The sequence below is a fragment of the Natrix helvetica genome (assembly GCF_964273705.1).
Source record: "Natrix helvetica genome assembly, chromosome: 6".
Taxonomy (NCBI): Eukaryota; Metazoa; Chordata; class Lepidosauria; order Squamata; family Natricidae; genus Natrix; species Natrix helvetica.
This window is the reverse complement of record NC_138553.1, coordinates 48,559,739-48,578,941: the sequence shown is the minus strand read 5'-3', so window position 1 is coordinate 48,578,941 and position 19,203 is coordinate 48,559,739. Positions and strand designations below refer to the sequence as shown.

The following is a 19,203-nucleotide window of genomic DNA, read 5'->3' as shown; positions in this document are numbered from 1 at the left end:
AGTATTCTCAACTCTTCCCTCCGTATTTTCTGTATTTTGAACTATAATTTCAAGTCTCTTTTCAATTCTCTCTGTGATTATTAAGACTTTTTGAATTCCTAGCATAATTCTTTGCAATGTTAGTCCCTTTTCTTCTTTATATTGAGCCATTTTTCCAGGTTATAAACACTGCCACTAAAACATCCAAGGCTTTTGGTAGGTTTCAAACAAATTCAGTGAAGTTTTTCAGGTCAAAGCTTTCTGTTTCCTTCAAAGAAACACCTGTATACACAAGACATTTTACACTGACCCTTTCAGTAAACAAAGCCAATAGCTTTGTATTATCAGATGTTGCCAAGCCTCTAGCCTTTAGATGGAAGTATTACATCCTTTCCCTCTGTTTTTGCCTCTCTTTCTAAGCTCCGAGCTCTGGAATAGAAGAAAAAAAATGTTTAAAGATTACGATCCGGCCGAGCCTTGCAAGGAAAGAAACTTTTAATCCACAAATACAAAAAATGGAAGAAGTATAGAGGAGGACGGAAAAAAAGAAAGATCAGTCCAGTTTAAAAGTAAGAGGCATTTGTAAAAAGTCCATCCATAGAAAACAAACAAAATTAAAGTGAAAAAGATAACACGATAGTTTTAAACCAGGGTTAATTCGCCGCTCTTAAGTCTTTTGGGTTTTCTCTTCTCTAATAATAAGGATTTTTCTCACCATTTCGACACACTGTCTCTCCTATTCTGCTTTTGTTTCAGGGGTCTGTCCCAACCCTCTGCAGCCATTTTGGCTGCTTCTCTTAGCAAAAAGCTTTTTCCTGGATCGATCAGAGGCTTTGTGATGCCCCTGAGATCAGCAGGACGTGCCCTTCTCTATCACCATTCCTTCAGAATGGTTTATATCCAAAAGGATCATCCAGCAACAGAGATATCGACAGCAGTCCTGGAGCCCCAAGATTGCATGTTGTGTCGTAGCGACGTTAGGCACGCCTCTCCACAGATTAAAATATTATTAAAACAGTACTAAGACTGAAATTAAGGGAGCTAGGAAATGATGGGGATGAGGTCTTTTTACCCCATCAGCCACCTTTAGCGGTGAGCATTCCCTCGGGGCCCCAGACTAACTGGCAAAGTCTTCCAGAAAGCCAAAAGAGACGGGGCAATTCTCACCTCTTGGGGTAAAATGTTTCACAGTGTTTGGGCCATAGGGAAAGGACTCTTCTTCAATTCCAAGGTCCATAGAGGGCCTCTTCTGTTGGCACAAATGGAATGGGTTTGTCCAATTGGGGAGAGATGGCTCCTCATATACCCTGCATCTCCTCTTTACGATATAAATAGTCATAAAGGCAAATTATTTAGAGATTCTGGAACTGATAAATGACATGGCCATGAAATTGGCTTAGGTAACAGTGGTGGGTTTCCATTTTTTTTACTATCGGTTTGCTTGTGCGCACATACGCACTTGCACGCAAAACTTCTGCACATGCACAGAAGCATCCGGGCATGTGGGTGGAGCCTCCTGCCACTGTTACTACCGCTTTGCTTGATCTGGGCTGAACCCGGAGCAACCCACCTCTGTTACGTAAGCACAATATATATTATTTATATATTTACAGTTTTTGAGCTAAGACATTAAGAATACATTTAACCATTTCATTTTAAATATGATGTATGCATATATTTTTAGATGGCTTTAGAATTATCCATATAATGCAGTATATCCTTTAAAAAAAGATAATACCTTCATATAAATAAATTTATCTTGTCCCAAGTTCACCATAATTTACACATTTTATTTTCTTCCAAATGTTATTTAAAGTGCAAACAATTTTTATATGTACTTATTTTTTAGAAATTCTTAATTTTTTAATTGCTGGAATTTGAATACATGCACATAAGAATAGATTATTTTACTATCTTAGTTAGAGAAATTTCAGTTTAAAAGACAGTAGCTCTCAAATTCCAGTAGATGGCACTAATCAGGTATTATTTTTCATATTATCAAAATACTGTTCTGTAATACCCAAATCTAAATTTAAGTCTGACTAAATTTTTTTGTGTTTTAGATAGATAATTTAATTTAGTGGTTTTAAAGAACTTGAAAAACAGCAAATTAATAAGTAGTATTACTAGTGAAGTGCCTTTAAAATTAATTTTAACAATACTAGTAAATTATTGTTTTGACTCCTTATGTTTAACTTTGTAATTTGGAAGGTTAAAAACAAACATTTCCTCCTGTGATTTTGTCTCCCAGTAAACATCTATTTATTTTGAATTTATGCATACACCTAAAAACATTTTCTGTAGCAGAGTGCCACATTTATATAGGAGAAAAACTTTTGCTTTGCTGTGAGTTTGTATTGTATGAGCTGATTCATCTCTAAAAATGTAACCTTTCCCCCTTTTAACACTGTTCTTTGCTTTCATCACTTCTTGCATGCAGTAGAATGCTTTCTTTTCCTGCTCTTTAAAACGTGGAAAAAGTAGTTAGATAATTTTAATCAAATCAATGCTGAATATGTTTTGAAAGGCACAAATGCTTTCTAACTCCAAAGTAATTGCTATCTAAATAAATATTTAAATACAGCGTTGTGTATTTAATTGGCAGAATATTTATGTGCTGTTTGTATTTCTTGATGTTCACAGTTAAAATTGCAGTATGTTTATAGGAAGGTACTGGGCATATCACGTTAATCGTTTGATAGTTTATACATATTTAATATTGTATTTTATATCTATGCAATTTAATTATATTTCATGTATATAGTGCCCTTATCAATGGTTTTAACATATGCTATTATTTATTTTTAAATTATTATTAATTGCATTTATGTCCCATTTTATTAATATACCTCTTGACAGTTACAACAATATTATGTAGAACTTTAATAAAACAAAAATAACGGAAATATTATTCTCCCCCTTCCGCCCCAGTGAGATTGGCCTTATGAAAGACCCTCAAAACTTGGATGTAACATCGGACTTGGGGACCCCAAGGAAGGGTGGGGCCCATTAAATGGTTACAGTATAGAATTAGAGTGCATTCTCCTCTGTCTTTTTATTGTTGTGTTTTAGATGTAGCTTTTAATTTTTAATTGTTTTTAATATTAGAAAACTATGATTTTATTACACCACCCTCGAGTTCCATGCAAGTAAGATGGGCAACCATTTTAATGTAATAAAATCAATAAATTAACAGGAACAAAAAAAGACAGATTTTTTTTTACTACACTTATAGTACCTATTAGCCCTTCTTGAATACAACCATTTGCCCAATTCTGAAATATCAGTAGACGTGATACAGTTAATAACCAAAATATATTTTTAGTGAATTTACCAGAGAATTGTGACATGGTTAATATTAACAATAGCTGCATATTATATTAGGATATTTCAATTTTTTATTCATTTATCATTAGAACTTACTCAACTTTGTGCCTATCATAATGCTTATTGAACTGGCTAATGTACATACAATGGTACTTTGGTACTCATCGTTAATTGGTTCCAGGAAGCAAGTTGAATATCAAAAATAATGAGTACCAAACACATTTTTCCCTAAGGATTAATGTAGTGAATCACAAGGCAGCTGACCCCGACAAGTTCAAGTTTGTGCACTGAATACCAAACAAACAATAAGTACTGGAACAAAATTTTCATATCATAATGTGTTGATTATCAAATTTGACGATTTCAAAAGCAGTTGATTACCAAGGTGCCATTGTATTGGGATGTATGCTCTAGTTGAGAAGTCCTCTATGTCCTACATTCAGCTGGTTACTAGTGGTTACAGGAGCTTCTGGCTTTTGCATTGTATCAAATGATTTTCATATCAAGTACATTCTTATGTATTCAAAATAGCTAAGGCTACTTTTTTGCTGGAAACTAAATCTGTAATATATGAAATGCATTTAAATAGATTTAGTTAGATGGCATATATTTTGTATTATATATTTCTTTATGACACATTTTATTCATTATGTTTGCAATAAGCCAAAATTCTTTATTAATTCACTTAAAGAACAAAACTTTATAAGCTTTAAAGTATGTCTGAATGATTTTAGGAGTAAAGAGAGTTCTAAGAGCTGTAGTGTGTCCAGGAAATCACTGAATCAAGCAATTAGCTATCTGCAAAAAACTCACCACTTTATATCTTTCCTACATGTTCGATCACTATATTCTGTGCTCATGTGAATCTTTGCTATTCTTTACTAAACTTTTCCTCAGCAAAGCACTCCCCAGTTGCTTTCCCAAAACGTAATGATACCAGATTCTGCAAAGTAGCATGCACGTAACTTTGCTCTTCTTTTCTTAAATCCTCAGTATTGAATTTGAAATAATGTGTGATAACTTGAAAATATCTTGGTATATAATATAGAAAATGTCAAACATTTTGCAGACTTTTAGAATAATATCTTAGCAGGTTGCAGCATTGAATTGAGCTTGCTATCTAGCCATAAATTTAAAACAACATTAACTTAACTAATCCATTATTTTGATTTCATATACTTCTCTTACCTGTGTTGAACTCTGTTGTAATGTGTCTGATATTTTGGTCTTTGCCTCTAAAAAAACCATTAAATACTTGGATGGGAGAAAATACTAAAGTGATAAAAGAATTGGGGGAAAAAAACCTTTAGAAGGCAGAAGATAATTACTTCTATTTTGTTGCCAAAAAACCCTACATGGATATTTTTATGGAAATCAAGAGTCAAGTGTGACTTGAGACTTTCAATTACTTTTTTTTTTAACTAATTCAGTAGTTACTTCAGATACAGTAATTAGTTTATTGTTTTGATCTCTTGAAATATAAGGTTTATGTGCTTGTGAGTTCTTCAATGAGTTAACAAATCTACGTTGCAGAGGCTGCTCATATATTTGGAAGAAATTGTTGGCTTATTCTCAATAGTAAATATTTAGTAGTAATTATTTACAGTTTTATAATCTTGAGTATAGTCTCAACCTTTTGTGGAAACCATATTTATCTTATTTGACCTCATTTACTTAGCTTTTAAATTTGACTGAACTCAAATTATATACAACCCCAGGATTATAAATACATGGCAAGAAGAATTTTCAAATCCTCTTTCCCAGGAATTTAGCAAAGAACAAGCTTCCGTATTTCCCAAAGGGCCCCAAAAGTGGTTTACAAATTTTTAAAAATGGTGGGAGTGTGTGTGTGCTTTTTAGTTGACATACAATCATAAAGTAATATTAAAAGCAGCAAATTGTTTCAGAGCTTGAGGATAATCTAAAATGTTGTTATTTATAATTGGCTAGATTTGTTATTTTATCTTGGGGTTTACTTATATATTTTTTAAGTAAATGCATGTCACCAAGAACTGTAGTACAATTATTTCAGGTAAGCATTTTTTAAAAAAATAATAATTTTATTGTTCTGTTACCATTTGATTTCTTTGTCCCATAGATGGTGTATTCTATTTGCCACAGCAAATAAGATAAGAGAATATCTCCATGCCACATTGGACTTCGTGTTTTTTATTCATTCATTCCTCTATGCTTTGTGCCCTGAAATAGAATAGACAATTTAAAAAATGAAACAAATAGCCTCTTTATAGACATGGTATTTGATCAAGTATTGTAATGACTTAAATTCTGAAATTTATATAATAACATTTGTGGGAATTTTAACATTGCCTTTCTAACAGAGCAATCTTTTTTGCTTTCAAATAAAAGAATGTTTCATAGTTTGAGGATATAAGTTTCCAATATTTGAGTTCTTAAAATAAGCAACTGAATATTATAAAGCAGATACCTCATTTACTCTTAGGAAATTATGTTTATATTTTAGGTTTAGAAATCAGGATGTAGAAAAATTTTCTAATTTGGAAGCCGTGGTCTTCAACATCTTCCATTAAAATAGGTTTTGCAGAAATAAATATAGTCCTTACAGCAAAAAGACTACTTTTAAAGAATTTTTAAATCAAAGCTAATGTATACTCTGTGAAATAAAAATGTTCCTTTTCAAGACCTTACAACCAACAGCTAAGGTTCTGTACTATTAAGAATTATGTGTACAGACAATGTGGTTAGTTGATAGACACCAGCACTAACTAACTTTCTTTTTACATGGTATAAAGAGGAGGAAAAAAGAAACATCTTTACTTAAATTTAAAATTAGTTTTTGTGGACACTCCTTCGTAATGATTGAGGGTAAAAAAAGCAGAAAAGCGCCCAATGTTAGGAAATTGCAATTCAATACCATGTAATTTAAACCTGCCGTTTCTCTCCTTATACTAAATGACATACAGATGGATCATTCTACTTTGAGAATACAATTGTTTCTTTATGAGGGTATATATCTGTTGCTTTAAAAAACCCTTTGTAGAGTTGTAATCAAGCATAAATCCTTCAATAACTGGGAGAAAAGTTTATTTTGAAAAATGTTAATTGTTCAAGCCAAATATAACTGCTGGATCTTAATCTCTTAAACACCTGTATACTTTAAGAAAAATTCCCTATACATATTTATAGTCTAAAATATTTGGAAATGAGAAACTACTGGGATATTCAAAATTTATTTGTATATCTGTCTACATTTATAAGTTATAGCTATACCTCTTGTTGCCTTTTCAGACTAGCCTATATTTTGTTATTTATCAAATAATGAGAGAAATGTCTAAAATGAAAGAGCAATCTTAGAAAGTAATCTGCTTAAATTCAAAGTGAATTATATCTCAGAAATATGTAAAGGATTGCAATCTTAAAAGTTTAATAAGAGTTTTTGTTCACAAACCATATGATTAATGAATTCATCTAAGATTCACAGCTTAACAAATGCAGGATTGCTGAACACTTGGAAAATGAAGAACATAACTTTTGCAGAATGAAAATATTTTATTTTTATTTTTTAAGGTTTTTTAGCTATACAGCTGCATCCATTAAATATTAGAAATATTTATATTAAAATTTTCATCCAGTATCTTAATAGCTTCCTCTATGGAATGAATATTACTTTGAAACTATGTTGGCATTCTTTTATATATCAGTTATTTGATCATTCTCCAAATCATATTGTCTTTTTTCATTTCAGCTAGAGTACTGCATAAAAGAGAGTATGTTAATTTCACATTCTGGTAGTTCTTTTCATTATGTTTGGAGATAAATTAAATAATTCATCCCTAAAATATTCTGCTGAGGAGCAGATATGTATAATCCTTCTCTATGTATAATATGCCTTATCTATTTGCTGCTTGATTTTTAATTGGATTTCAAAAATGCAAATTATTGTGCCTTGGAGAGGAAGTAGAGCAGAGGAATGCATATTAGTCTCACTTCCTGCATATATGATCTTTAAATTGTTCCTTATCAGGAGTCAACTCAATAAGCTTCCTTAAAATTCTCTTAATCTATGTGTTGAGAGATCTTTCACAACATTAAATCTCTATATTATACTGTTATATAGTAAATATATAATTAATAAACTGTTAAAAGAAACTTATTTAATCAAATTGTAGATATTAAGAGGCATTCTTTGACTATTTTATACTTATCAGTTTCATTGGAGAAAAAGGTTTTATTTTGTAAATCTTTTTTAATACTTTGCATAACTATAATATTTCTAGAATTGTTTATTTGGCTTTTTCTACAAACAATATTTTTATATTAGTAAGGATAATTACACATGTTCTTAAGTATCTACATTCTGTTTTGTTTTAACTCCTCTAGTAAACTCTAGAATTCTTAGTCTCTTAAATTCCTAATTTCTTAGCTGAAATTTCTGAATTCATGACTATCATATTAATTGCCCTTATATCCAGGAATTTTGCCCTGGTTTTGAATCTATATTACAGTCATCATAATATTTGCCTCAAATTTATTTGAATTGTATGCCATTAAGAAAATTTCAGTGGTTATAAACCATAATCATTCAATAAAATAAAAATGGTAACAATTAAAATACAAACAATAATATAAATAAACTATATGGAACAATAAGAAGATATTCTGGTTAAACGTAATATGCCCTTTACCTTTTACCTATTTACAGATGTCTTACAGGGTTTAAAAACTATTGAGAAGTATTTATTGAGAAGACCTGAGGAAGACAATATTAGGTTCCAGATTTTACCTTCTTGCAAAGGATAATGTGACGGTCAGATCTCACAAATGTGTGTTGACTTTTCTGCATAGTGAAAGCTTTGGCTGCCTCACATTCTTTTCACATGCACACCTGCTTGTGTGCAACAGCCTTCTAAAAGTTGTGTTGATAGAACAATCCACTGAACCTCTCTAATGCATAAGGATGCAGTCTAGCCATTGGAAAAGTGAATGTACAATGGAAGCTGTATTTGGCTAGCACGCAGTGTCTCAGGATTTTAAATTGAAAAGACTCCTTTTTCCATATTTTATCTTTTTGCAGGGTCATGTAGGGGGAAAAAAAACAAAAAGGTGACTTTTTCTCATGAAGAACTGAGAAAACGGCTGACACCCTTGCAGTACCATGTTACTCAGGAGAAAGGAACTGAAAGGTATAGCAAGGGGGTAGATGGTAATCAAAAATGGGGATTCTCCTTCTCTTTCATTATGTTGTACTTTTCTCGCCAGTGGTTTCAAGTAATTCTATTTTAGAAAGCCAAAAATTTGTAGCATGGGCACTATGTTCAGCAATTTGATTAATGTAACTTGGTTATTATTAACTTTATTTTATTTTACTTTACTACAACATTTGTGCAAATAGCATAGGTCATTTTTTGTTTTGGGGAAGGACATTTGAATTATAGTGGAAATAACCTTTAAGGCAATATTTTTGAAGTGGTCATTGTAAATATCAAAGAGAAAAGACAATGTGGTATAATTTTATTTTTCCCATTTTGCTTTTTTTGTTGTTTGTTTCTTTTCTTTGAAACTTCCGGTAGAAAATATTAATTGTGTCCTTAAGCAGCTTTTATATTCTGATAAAAGGAAAAGTGAAAGAAAAAAGAAAGATAGTTATTTTTCAAGGATCAAATAATGAATGTAGTTTATTCCATTTGATTCATGAAAAATAGATATCTCTACTAAGATGGTTTTGAATTATTTTGATTCAGTAAGCTTAATAATATGCTTAAATATTTAATTTACAATTCATAATATTCTATTTTTAATTAGACTTGCTGAATGAAGATCTCTGGGTGCTAAAGCTCCCTAAGCCTCTAGACATGGACTGTTGATCATGCACTTTCCATGACTTCAGCCAAATCGTTTTCTGTTGTGTGCAAGATTAGCACAGCGATGTAGTACATGAAAACAGTAAGATATTCGGTCACTTAAAAATAACTGTATAAAAAGGTACCCCATAAAAAGAATTGAAAGGATAATAAAGGCAAGCTGTAGAGCCCTTAGATTTCTTGTTAGATAAACATAGCTGATTTTTATTAGAACAATGACCTCCTAAACCTTTAGATGGTTAACTTAGAAAAGTATCCTTAAAGCAGTAAAGCTGTTTTTGAATATAAAAATTCCCAACTTTCACCCAGCTTGGAATTCAGCTCCCCCCCCCCAGCCAATCATAATCCAACATTAAAATTGATTCTTTTAGTAGTATGATTACACATTGTCTTCCATTTGGATCTTACACTACTGTATTATTTGATAAGGTATCAGGTAAATAACAATGAATCAAAATGTAACGAAAAGAATAAATGGTTATTTCTTCTCTTTCTTTTTCTAGCTGTAATTATGATGTATAATGGTCTTTTCTCTAAAGTCTTAATGAGTTATCTGACCTAAGAAATTTTCATCTGTGCTAAACAAATGCAATTTTTAAAATTCCATTTTTAAATTATCTTTTATTTTTATGTTTTGTAAATCTGGTTAATGATCAAAATAAAATATTTTTACTTTGGTTTAACACAAGGTAAATAAAGTATGTTTATAAAATGTTAATAGGATTAAAAAAAATAAATTTGCAGTGAAAATTTAAATCTTAATTGAAAATGTGTTGAAGAAAAGCTTTTTCATCCAGGAAGCATGTATGTTTATACTTTAAAACACAAGTTTATAGTGAATGAAAAGAAATCTCATCCTCAAAGGTTCAGACTTGAAACAGTAAAGAGAAATTTATATCTCAGCTGTCAAATCTAATCTATAAATCTAATAGTAGGTAGAGATAACCAGAGCTTCAGAAAAATCAAGCTCTAAAGAGCCAATTGGGAATAGAAAGATTCCCCTTTCAGATGGGCTTTTAAAAAGAGGTAATTTCATTTTGTTTGTCTTCTGTGTATTTTTTCCCCTTACAGGTGGAAAAATTGGAGCCAGGAAAGCAAAAATTTCAACCCCCAGAAATCTTAAGACTGGAGATCCAGGAGAACTTGTAGCAGTTTAGGGCAGGGGTGTCAAATTCGCATTGTCATGGCAGCATTACGTGACGTATCAGGACTTTCCCCCCCTTCGCTAAACCGGGCCAATACATGATGCATCCGGGCCACGGGCCACGAGTTTGACACCCCAGGTCTAGGGGATAGTAGCACCAGATCTGTATCAGCATTTTTTTAAAAAAAAAGAAAAAGAAAAGGATTTGAGATCAGCATCTGAATAATTTATTCTGCCTATAAATGCAAATGTTATTTCTATTGGAAGCAGCTTCTGAGATTAAATTTGCAGAGTTATGATTAAACTTCCCAAAATCTGCAAAAACTATAAAACGCATTTCTTTATAGATAGTTCTTAATTTATGACTGGTCACTTAACAACCATGCAATGGCCTGGAATGGGTGCTTCATGGCTTGTAAGGCCATCATAAAATGTAATGCTACACCTACTTCTCACAGTCATATAACTGCATTCCAGAGCTTGTGAACCATCTCATCTTTACAGTTATAACCTCCTGCAGCCATGAGATGTTTTCTGCTGGTTTCTGCAAAAATTGCCCATTTAGAAGAATGTGTTTGCACTTAGGGTGACAGGTTCCCTTAATGACCATGATGATTTCAATTGACGACTGCTGCAAAAATATCATAAAATTGGGTCCATGGATGTTAGTGCCTCAGCTTAACTACCATAACAATTTGTGAGTAGATATTCAGTGCCAATAGCAGTTGAAAGCCGAGAACTATCTGTAGTTGATTATTTCTTATCTCTTTCATTTTGCATAAAGTTTCCTCACCCAAAAGAAAATAGGGTTATGAGATTGTAAGTATGCATACTAAATAATTATTTCTATCTTGTGCTCTAGTGCCTTTGAAGGAGAATATACATATAATAAAGCCATTGGAATATACAAATGTGTTGTTTGTGGAAGTCCTTTATTCAAGTAAGTAGATTGAACAAAATAAATGTGCAGTTTGTGATATTTGACTAGTTTGGGAAAACATTACTCTTTGATTGTAATTACTAGACAGAAGTGGGTAGATGTAATCTGTTCTTTTAAGCAATGTTGGCTTAGAATTCTGGATGCTTTGGTCAAGGGCAGAAACTATCAGAGATAGGGAGTCCCTCAAATAACCCAATTTATGCCTTGAACATTTTTACCAATAGTAACCTACTCTTTAATTACAGAGTTGAGTATACAGAGTACAGACTTTAATTGTAATTATAATTAAAACTAACTGCATCAAATTTGATGCCTTGATCAGTGGTGAAGTGGTTAAGGTCCAAATTGTGTATTCAGTGGTGGACAATGTTTTTGCTTACATTACTTGATTGAAAAAGACATACTCAAAATTGGCCTTCCTCACCTTTAAATCAGCATTCAACTTCTTCTCTCTGACATTGTTATGAAGAAATCTTTCAGATACATAAATTGACATGCAACTTTTCTTAATTCAACAGTTGTATTCAGACATTTAACTCAAAATGAGGTGTAACACTCAGGAAATGTTCTTGAATACTGTGTGCATTGAGCATGTGGTAGGACAGTGAGAGTGTATTGTGGCCCCCCGATTTATTCATATAATTGAATTCCTAGATTCATCAGATTTCCACGCATCTAAGACTGTGGGTAGCAATGTATTATTCTGTTTGGGCAACATAACAATTATTTCCTGTATACATCTTGTGCTAAAACTTGTAGTGGGGATCATTGTTTATTATTGCACCCTAAACAGGCTGGACCTAAAATTATCAGGAATCTAAAATTACGTGTTTTTGCCAAGTACAGAATACTTTGGTACGAATACTGTATAAAGTAGAAGAAGCAATATACAATATATATCAGGTTTTTAGTATATTATACTCTATGTTTATTAATCAGTTTGATATGGGAAGATGGAGACGAATGAGAGGGAGCACCAATGTCAGCCGTGGGCAGGGATTCTCTTATAGTCTAATTTAACTCACAATTGAGAGTTGCAATTGTGATGAAAAATAAAGGGAGATAACTAACATTATATCCTTGGAGGAAAGGGATCATATAAATCCTAACAAATACATAATAATTGAACCATGCCACTAAGGCTGCACATCATTTTGTGTATTATTCATAAAATAATATTCATATCCCTTTATAAAAGATGAGTTAGAAGATAATTTATTTTTGTTCCTTTGCCATTAACTGTATACTTCATTTTTAAATTAGCTGTTTGAAAACCAAATAAGTAACAATAGCTAATTAGTTCTCCATCTAGAGCAGTGGTTCTCAACCTATGGGTTTTTGTATTTAAAATGCACCACTTCCATGCTAATGTGTGTATTACATTTCTATATAACACTTACATAACCCTACCAGGCCTTCAACTGAGAAGGACATTCAGTTGACATGGATATTGATTTTGTATTACTATATTCCTGTTATTTAGGATTATTAAAATGTGTTACTAGTTGAATGTTTGCTATTTGTGAATTGTGGAACATACTGATATTTCTCTGGAAATGTCATGGAAAAAAATAACATGTTCTGGTTAGGTTGAAATGATGATTCTTTATAGAATTTTAGCTTTTTATAATTATTTTGTTTTTCTATATAATCACATCAAATATGTATATATTGATTGAAATAATCTGCCCTTTCCTGGGGACTTTGGGAGAATCTCCTTTGAAAATACTCATTCTAAAGTAACATACTCTTTATAGTTAGAAGCTTTAACTATAAAAAGATAATTGTTTTTCTTCTCTTCTGTCCCATATACAGGCATACCCCAATAGTTTTTATTTTGTAATATAAATCTGGCTGGAGCATGCCTACTAATTGGTTTGAGAATTAGATCTAGACAATGCTTCTTACATCTTGTTCAGATAGGCCTTGTCACTGGGTTAGTTCTGCTTCGCAGCACTTCAGGAGCATCTTGAAAGTAATTACCCAACTTACATTTTCCCATATAGCTCATCTAACAGCTTCAAAGGCATTTGAATTTAGGACTGTTATTCATCTATATCTGAAACATGATATTCTTCGAAAGGCTAGTTTTCCATCTTTCCCCTTCCTCACTATTTAATATACATATTTTTGTTAATATGTGTAATGCTTAAATACTGTAGGAGACAACATGTAACAGAAATGGGCTGGATTAAAGAAACCAAATAAAATAACTATCCAATGATGATCTCCAAGGGAATCCTTATCACGTATAATAGTACAGTTTTAAAAGTGAAATATTTAAAATGTGCTATTTGTAATTTTGACATTGAATATTTCACTTGGGTGTTTATTGCTGCTTTTACCAATCTTGTAAATGAAAATGTTTGTCAATAATATTTCTAGAATGAAATGATACATTTGGGTCAAGTGTATTAACAAAGATTCTGTGGCTGTTGTTTGAGATTTATTGTGAGGGGATTTTTTTAGCTAAAAAACATTTTATAGTTACAGACTGTAGAAATCATGTCTTCATTTTGTTTTGTTTTAGGTCTGAAACAAAGTTTGACTCAAATTCAGGTATGTTCAAAATCTTACGTAGAGCATGCTGTTTTCATGTTTCAAAAGATGAATTTATCAGTTAATTACTTAACTTTAGATCTGGAGTACCCAATTTTAAACCAATACCAAGTTTCAGGATGCTGCAATAGATTTAATGTGAGTTGATTTTTTTGTTAGTTCCAAGTCATTTTTTAATTTTATCCTTTTATATTATATGAGACTGGGGAAATCAGTTCTTTGTCACCTTTTGAGTGATAGGAGGCTGAGAAAAGCGAACACACACACACACCTCTTCAGGTTATAACAATTAGGGCAGGGATTGCCATTGCTAAGTGATGCAGTTGTAAAGTACAGTGCCACATGACTGTATCATTTAGCAACAGCAATGTAGGTAGTTCTGGTTGCTTTTGTAATCCCAAAATGTGCATGCTGTTTATTTATTTATTTATTAGATTTTTATCTCACCTTTATTACTTAACTAGTTATTAAACTGAAGATTATAACGTTTTTATTTAGAAAATTGCCTTGTGGCCCCTGATTACCCACAAAAGCATTCTTAAAAAATAATTTTAAAAAATAGAAGTGGGTGGTAGCAAACCTACATATGGGTGAACAAATTTACTTGTTTTTGGTCATCATAAATTAGGGTCTTATAAGTGGCCATACCTATCAAGGCATACCAAAAGGTGCCTATTACTGTTTGCATAGTAAAAAAACACTATGGTATCTACATGAGACAAACCAGTGCTATTTGGTCTTCTGAGTTTCTGTGAGAGCTGATACTAGAAGTAGCACTTAGACTTATATGCCGCTTCATAGTGCTTTTATAACCCTCTCTAAGCGGTTTAGAGTCAGCATATTTTCCCCAACAATCTGGGTCCTCATTTTACTCACCTCAGAAGGATGGAAGGCTGAGTGAACCTTGAGCTGGTGAGATTTGAACTGCCGAACTGCATCTAGTAGCAGTCAGCTGAAGTAACCTGCAGTGCTGCACTCTAATCACTGCGCCACCTCGGCTTCCAAGAGAAGAGCTGCAGAGTGGATTCCTTCCATCTGGCCCATTTTTTATGAACCGCAAGATAGACAGTATGTGTTCTGTTTTTACAAAGCATAGAGTCAAGCTTTATCATATGTTGCCCAAAAGCACTTAAAGTGAGAATGGCATCAGAACTCTAGAATTTTATATGAATTATTGTGGTTCTATTTTATGGTATAGAATCAGAGTTCTATATCATTTTAACTGAAAATTTTCTTATTGAATGAAGTGTGTGTAAATAACTATTTCAGCATTCTAGTCCATAATAGTGATTTTCTTTTCCCTTTAACTAATCCTCTGCAGAAAGGAAATCTCAGTGCTAATTATTATTATTTAGCGGATGAGGAGATAAATGACAGAAAAGAAGTAAACATATATAAACTGTCCATGTAATTATATATAGAATCTCTATGGGAGTGTGGCAGTGGCCTCATAACTGGATGTCCAGTTCAGCTATCCAGGCAATTGCCTGGGGCATTGCTTCGTACAGATCTTCTAGGGAACCACAGAACTCATGTTGTGGGCAATCTTGCACAATATGTTTAATAGTTTGCATATCAGGACCACAATCACAACAAGGAGAATCTTTCCATCCCCACTGAAACAGGGCAAAGGCACTTCTTCCAATATCACACCTAATTCTTTTCAATTTCAACCAGACAGAGAGATGCAGGTCAAAACTAGGTGGCTTGGTAAAGGAATCACTAATAATCAGGCCACAAGAAGGCACCTTAGAACTGTGGGTGTCAAACTTGATGAATTGCAATGTTTTTTGCTTTTGCTGAGCGGGGGTGGGTGTGGCCTGTGTGCAACGCATCCGGTACGCGGGCCACCAGTTTGACACCCCTGCCTTAGACCATTCCTCTCTCCAGGCATTCTCAGAGTTAAAGGGGCAAATGTTAAGAGAATAGCTGTTTTCCATGCTGGCCTATGGGATTTCAATCTTGTGATGGGCTGTGTGGTTGTGTGGTTGTTTAACATAACCAAATGAGAGCTTGTTGTCTCTAATGTGAGATGGTACAATATTGCTAAGTACTGGGAACCTATGTACACAAGTGGGATGCAGTGTGCCAGAAATGATAGGCATTGGACTGTTGGAGTTGGACATGTACCATTAAGCAATACACTGGCATGATATTTAGCTGTGGAATAAACCAAAGACAAGGCTATTGTTCATAGGATGTTATTATCAGCACACCAGTATGTTCCAATCAATCTGTTCAGTAACTTGTTCCAGCAATTTTATAGCTATATTTTCCAGGTGTTGTTGGAAGGTTAGTGATCTGTCCAGTATTAACCCCAGGTGCTTTGGATAGTTATTACATTGTAAAATACAGTTTCAGAACTACACTGAAGGGTGGTAATTTGCATACTTATTGTTGTGTGGAATGTGGCTACTTCTATTTTTGTTAGGCTTGGTTGGAGGCACCATTTTTTGATGTAGTCATCTAGCTTCTGAAGATCTTGAAAGAGGATGCACTCTGCATTAGACAAATGGCTATCCAACATCTTCTTAAAGACTTCCAGTGTTGGGGCATTCACAACTTCTGGAGGCAAGCTGTTCCACTGATTAATTGTTCTAACTGTCAGGAAATTTCTCCTCAGTTCTAAGTTGCTTCTCTCCTTGATTAGTTTCCACCCATTGCTTCTTGTTCTACCCTCAGGTGCCTTGGAGAATAGTTTGACTCCCTCTTCTTTGTGGCAACCCCTTAGATATTGGAACACTGCTATCATGTCTCCCCTAGTCCTTCTTTTCATTAAACTAAACATACCCAGTTCCTGCAACCGTTCTTCATATGTTTTAGCTCCAGTCCCCTAATCATCTTTGTTGCTCTTCTCTGCACTCTTTATACAGTCTCCACATCTTTTCTACATCGTGGCGACCAAAACTGAATGCAGTATTCCAAGTGTGGCCTTACTAAGGCATTATAAAGTGGTATTAACACTTCATGTGATCTTGATTGTATCCCTCTGTTTATCTCAGTACTGTTTTATGAACATAACGTGATTAACAACAATACAGGTTTATTTTTTTATAATGAAAGCATAATCTAGCATGGTTATTTATGAAGGCTTCAGTTTGTTAATTTTAACCAGGAAATCTGGAAACATAGTACTAAAATAATGAAGAAAATACAGTCTTCTCAAACTGAATTGAACCTGAAAATCTGACTTCGAAGTAAAAGTAACCATCAATAGTTATTATGCAAACATATAACAAATAGCTGGTGATGATGTTTACTTTTGTAGCAGAGACATATATCTTTTGCTGAAAGAAGTTGCATATTGATATTTTTATGTGGAAAAAATATTTTCTGCTCTTAAAGTTTTTAGATGTTCGTATAATAAATGTGCCATCTTAATAATATGAATCACATGGTAAAAAGTTGAATTAATTAGTATTCCATGAAGATCTGACACAGGGAAAAGTCCAGTGTCTTCAGGGGGAAAATTGAATTACTATAAGTATACAATGAATCATTGTTGGCTAGGAAGAATTATACTAATGAAATCTTATTTAGAATACAATGTTCCACACACCTTGCACTTGTTATTTTACTTTGATTTTATTACTTATTGTATCTCTTAAGTGTCATTAAACATAAGTTGGTATAAAATATTTTATAATGGTGTAAGTGGGTAATATGAGTAGATATATGTTTATTTCCCTCTTGATAGTGAAAGTTGGTATCCTTAGACATCTGCATCCTTAGACAAAATAGGCAAAAAATTATGGATATGTATTTTTAAAATAAAGAGGGAATTTCTATATTCATATGTCCTGCATTTTTCTGTTATTTTAAAATTGTCAGGGGACGAGGATTAGCATTGTACAAAATAAAACACATTTTGCCCTAGAGACTTCATTGAAGAAATAAGCTACATCCTTTTCACAGCATAATTATATATGCATTTATTGAGATGGAATGTGCAGCTGAAGGAGAAGTGGGATGGGGGAATGTTGGTAGTAGCGCAACAGCTTCCCAGGGAAGAGGCAGCACATTGCAGAGAGGTGCAAGAAACTGCACAGTCCTGAAATGGATGGTGGAGTGACAGTAGTCACACCCTAGAATCTACCAGGGCATATCTGTTAGGTTAGAAGTTTATAGCTTTAATTTATCAAGATTCTGTCTATTAGGTATAAGCAAATAAAGATCTGGACTCGAGTGGATCTTGCTGGGGTCTCTGGGACATGTAATTGATATTTACTTAGCAGTAAATTCCATTAGTCTAGTGGAGCTTGATTGCAAACAAATCATAGTTTGTTGTATTTTGGGTAATAAAGGTAGTCCTTGACTTACAACCACAATTGACCCCAAACTTTCTGTTGTTAAGTGAGGCATTTGTTAAGTGAGTTTTGTCACATTGTATGACACTTCTTGCCACAATTGTTAAGTGAATCACTGCAGTTGATAAGTTAGTAACCTGGTTGTTAAGTGAAACTGTCTTCGCCATTGACTTTGCTTGTCAGAAGGTTGCAAAAGATGATCACATGACCCTGGAATTGCAGCAAAAGTCATAAATATGAACCAGTTACCAGCATCTGAATTTTGTTCACATGATCATGGAGATGCTGCAAAGGTGGTAACTATGAAAAATGGTCAAAAATCACATTTTCCAGTACTTTTGTAACTTTGAATGGTTACTAAACAAACTGTTGTAAGTCATGGGCAGCCTGTAGATTTGCACTTTTTGTTAATAGTTTTGAGACTTGTGCACAATAAAATTATAAATATGCTGTACTCATTTGCAGAGCATTATTCTTGTGATAGTTATACATTATTGTGTTTCAGTCCATCCCTAAATTTGTATTTGGCTTCCTAAATTATGCAAAGAAGATAAGGTTCTTCCAGTACTTGCTGGAGTTCTCATTCTGCACCAGTTGGACATAGAAGTGTTATGAATTCTTAGAGGCAGGAGTGAATGTATACATTATGCTTGTGGGGACTTACATTTAAAAAAGATATTTATTTCTCATTGATTTATTACTTCATGATATCTATATATCAGATAAATACATGTACGTTCCCACGGCTATGTCAGTTATGGTTTGGAGGAGAAATGGATGATGGGTTGGGGGAAGAAATGGATTTCTGGGAGATTAAGAGAGTTTGTATACTCTCAGTTACATATGTGAGATGAGCAGCTATATAAAATTCATAAATGAATAAATTGTGGAGTAGCAATGCTTTCAATTCTTACATTGTGCACATATACATTATGTACACTGTGTCAATATTCCAACTGATGAACCCAACCCAAAAAACATATCGTCCAAAGGTTGAATGCAAAACTTTATTGAGTACATCATTTCAGCCCTGAATAAGAGAAAACCATCTCTAATTAATTTCCACGTTAACCCACATAATTACATTATAGATTTCCCCCTCCTCTT

At 33.2% G+C, this 19,203-nt stretch overlaps 1 protein-coding gene across 5 annotated transcripts in view; it reads left to right on the top strand.

Annotated features, from left to right (window-relative positions):
• Positions 1-19,203, top strand: part of MSRB3 (methionine sulfoxide reductase B3) — a 51,374-nt gene that overhangs the window by 12,431 nt on the left and 19,740 nt on the right. For all 5 annotated transcript variants that reach the window (XM_081957427.1, XM_081957424.1, XM_081957426.1 and 2 more), the window contains 3 exons: positions 8,360-8,468; positions 11,153-11,230; positions 13,761-13,789. In XM_081957427.1, coding sequence (XP_081813553.1) covers positions 8,360-8,468; positions 11,153-11,230; positions 13,761-13,789 — 216 coding nt within the window. The remainder of the gene's footprint in view (positions 1-8,359; positions 8,469-11,152; positions 11,231-13,760; positions 13,790-19,203) is intronic.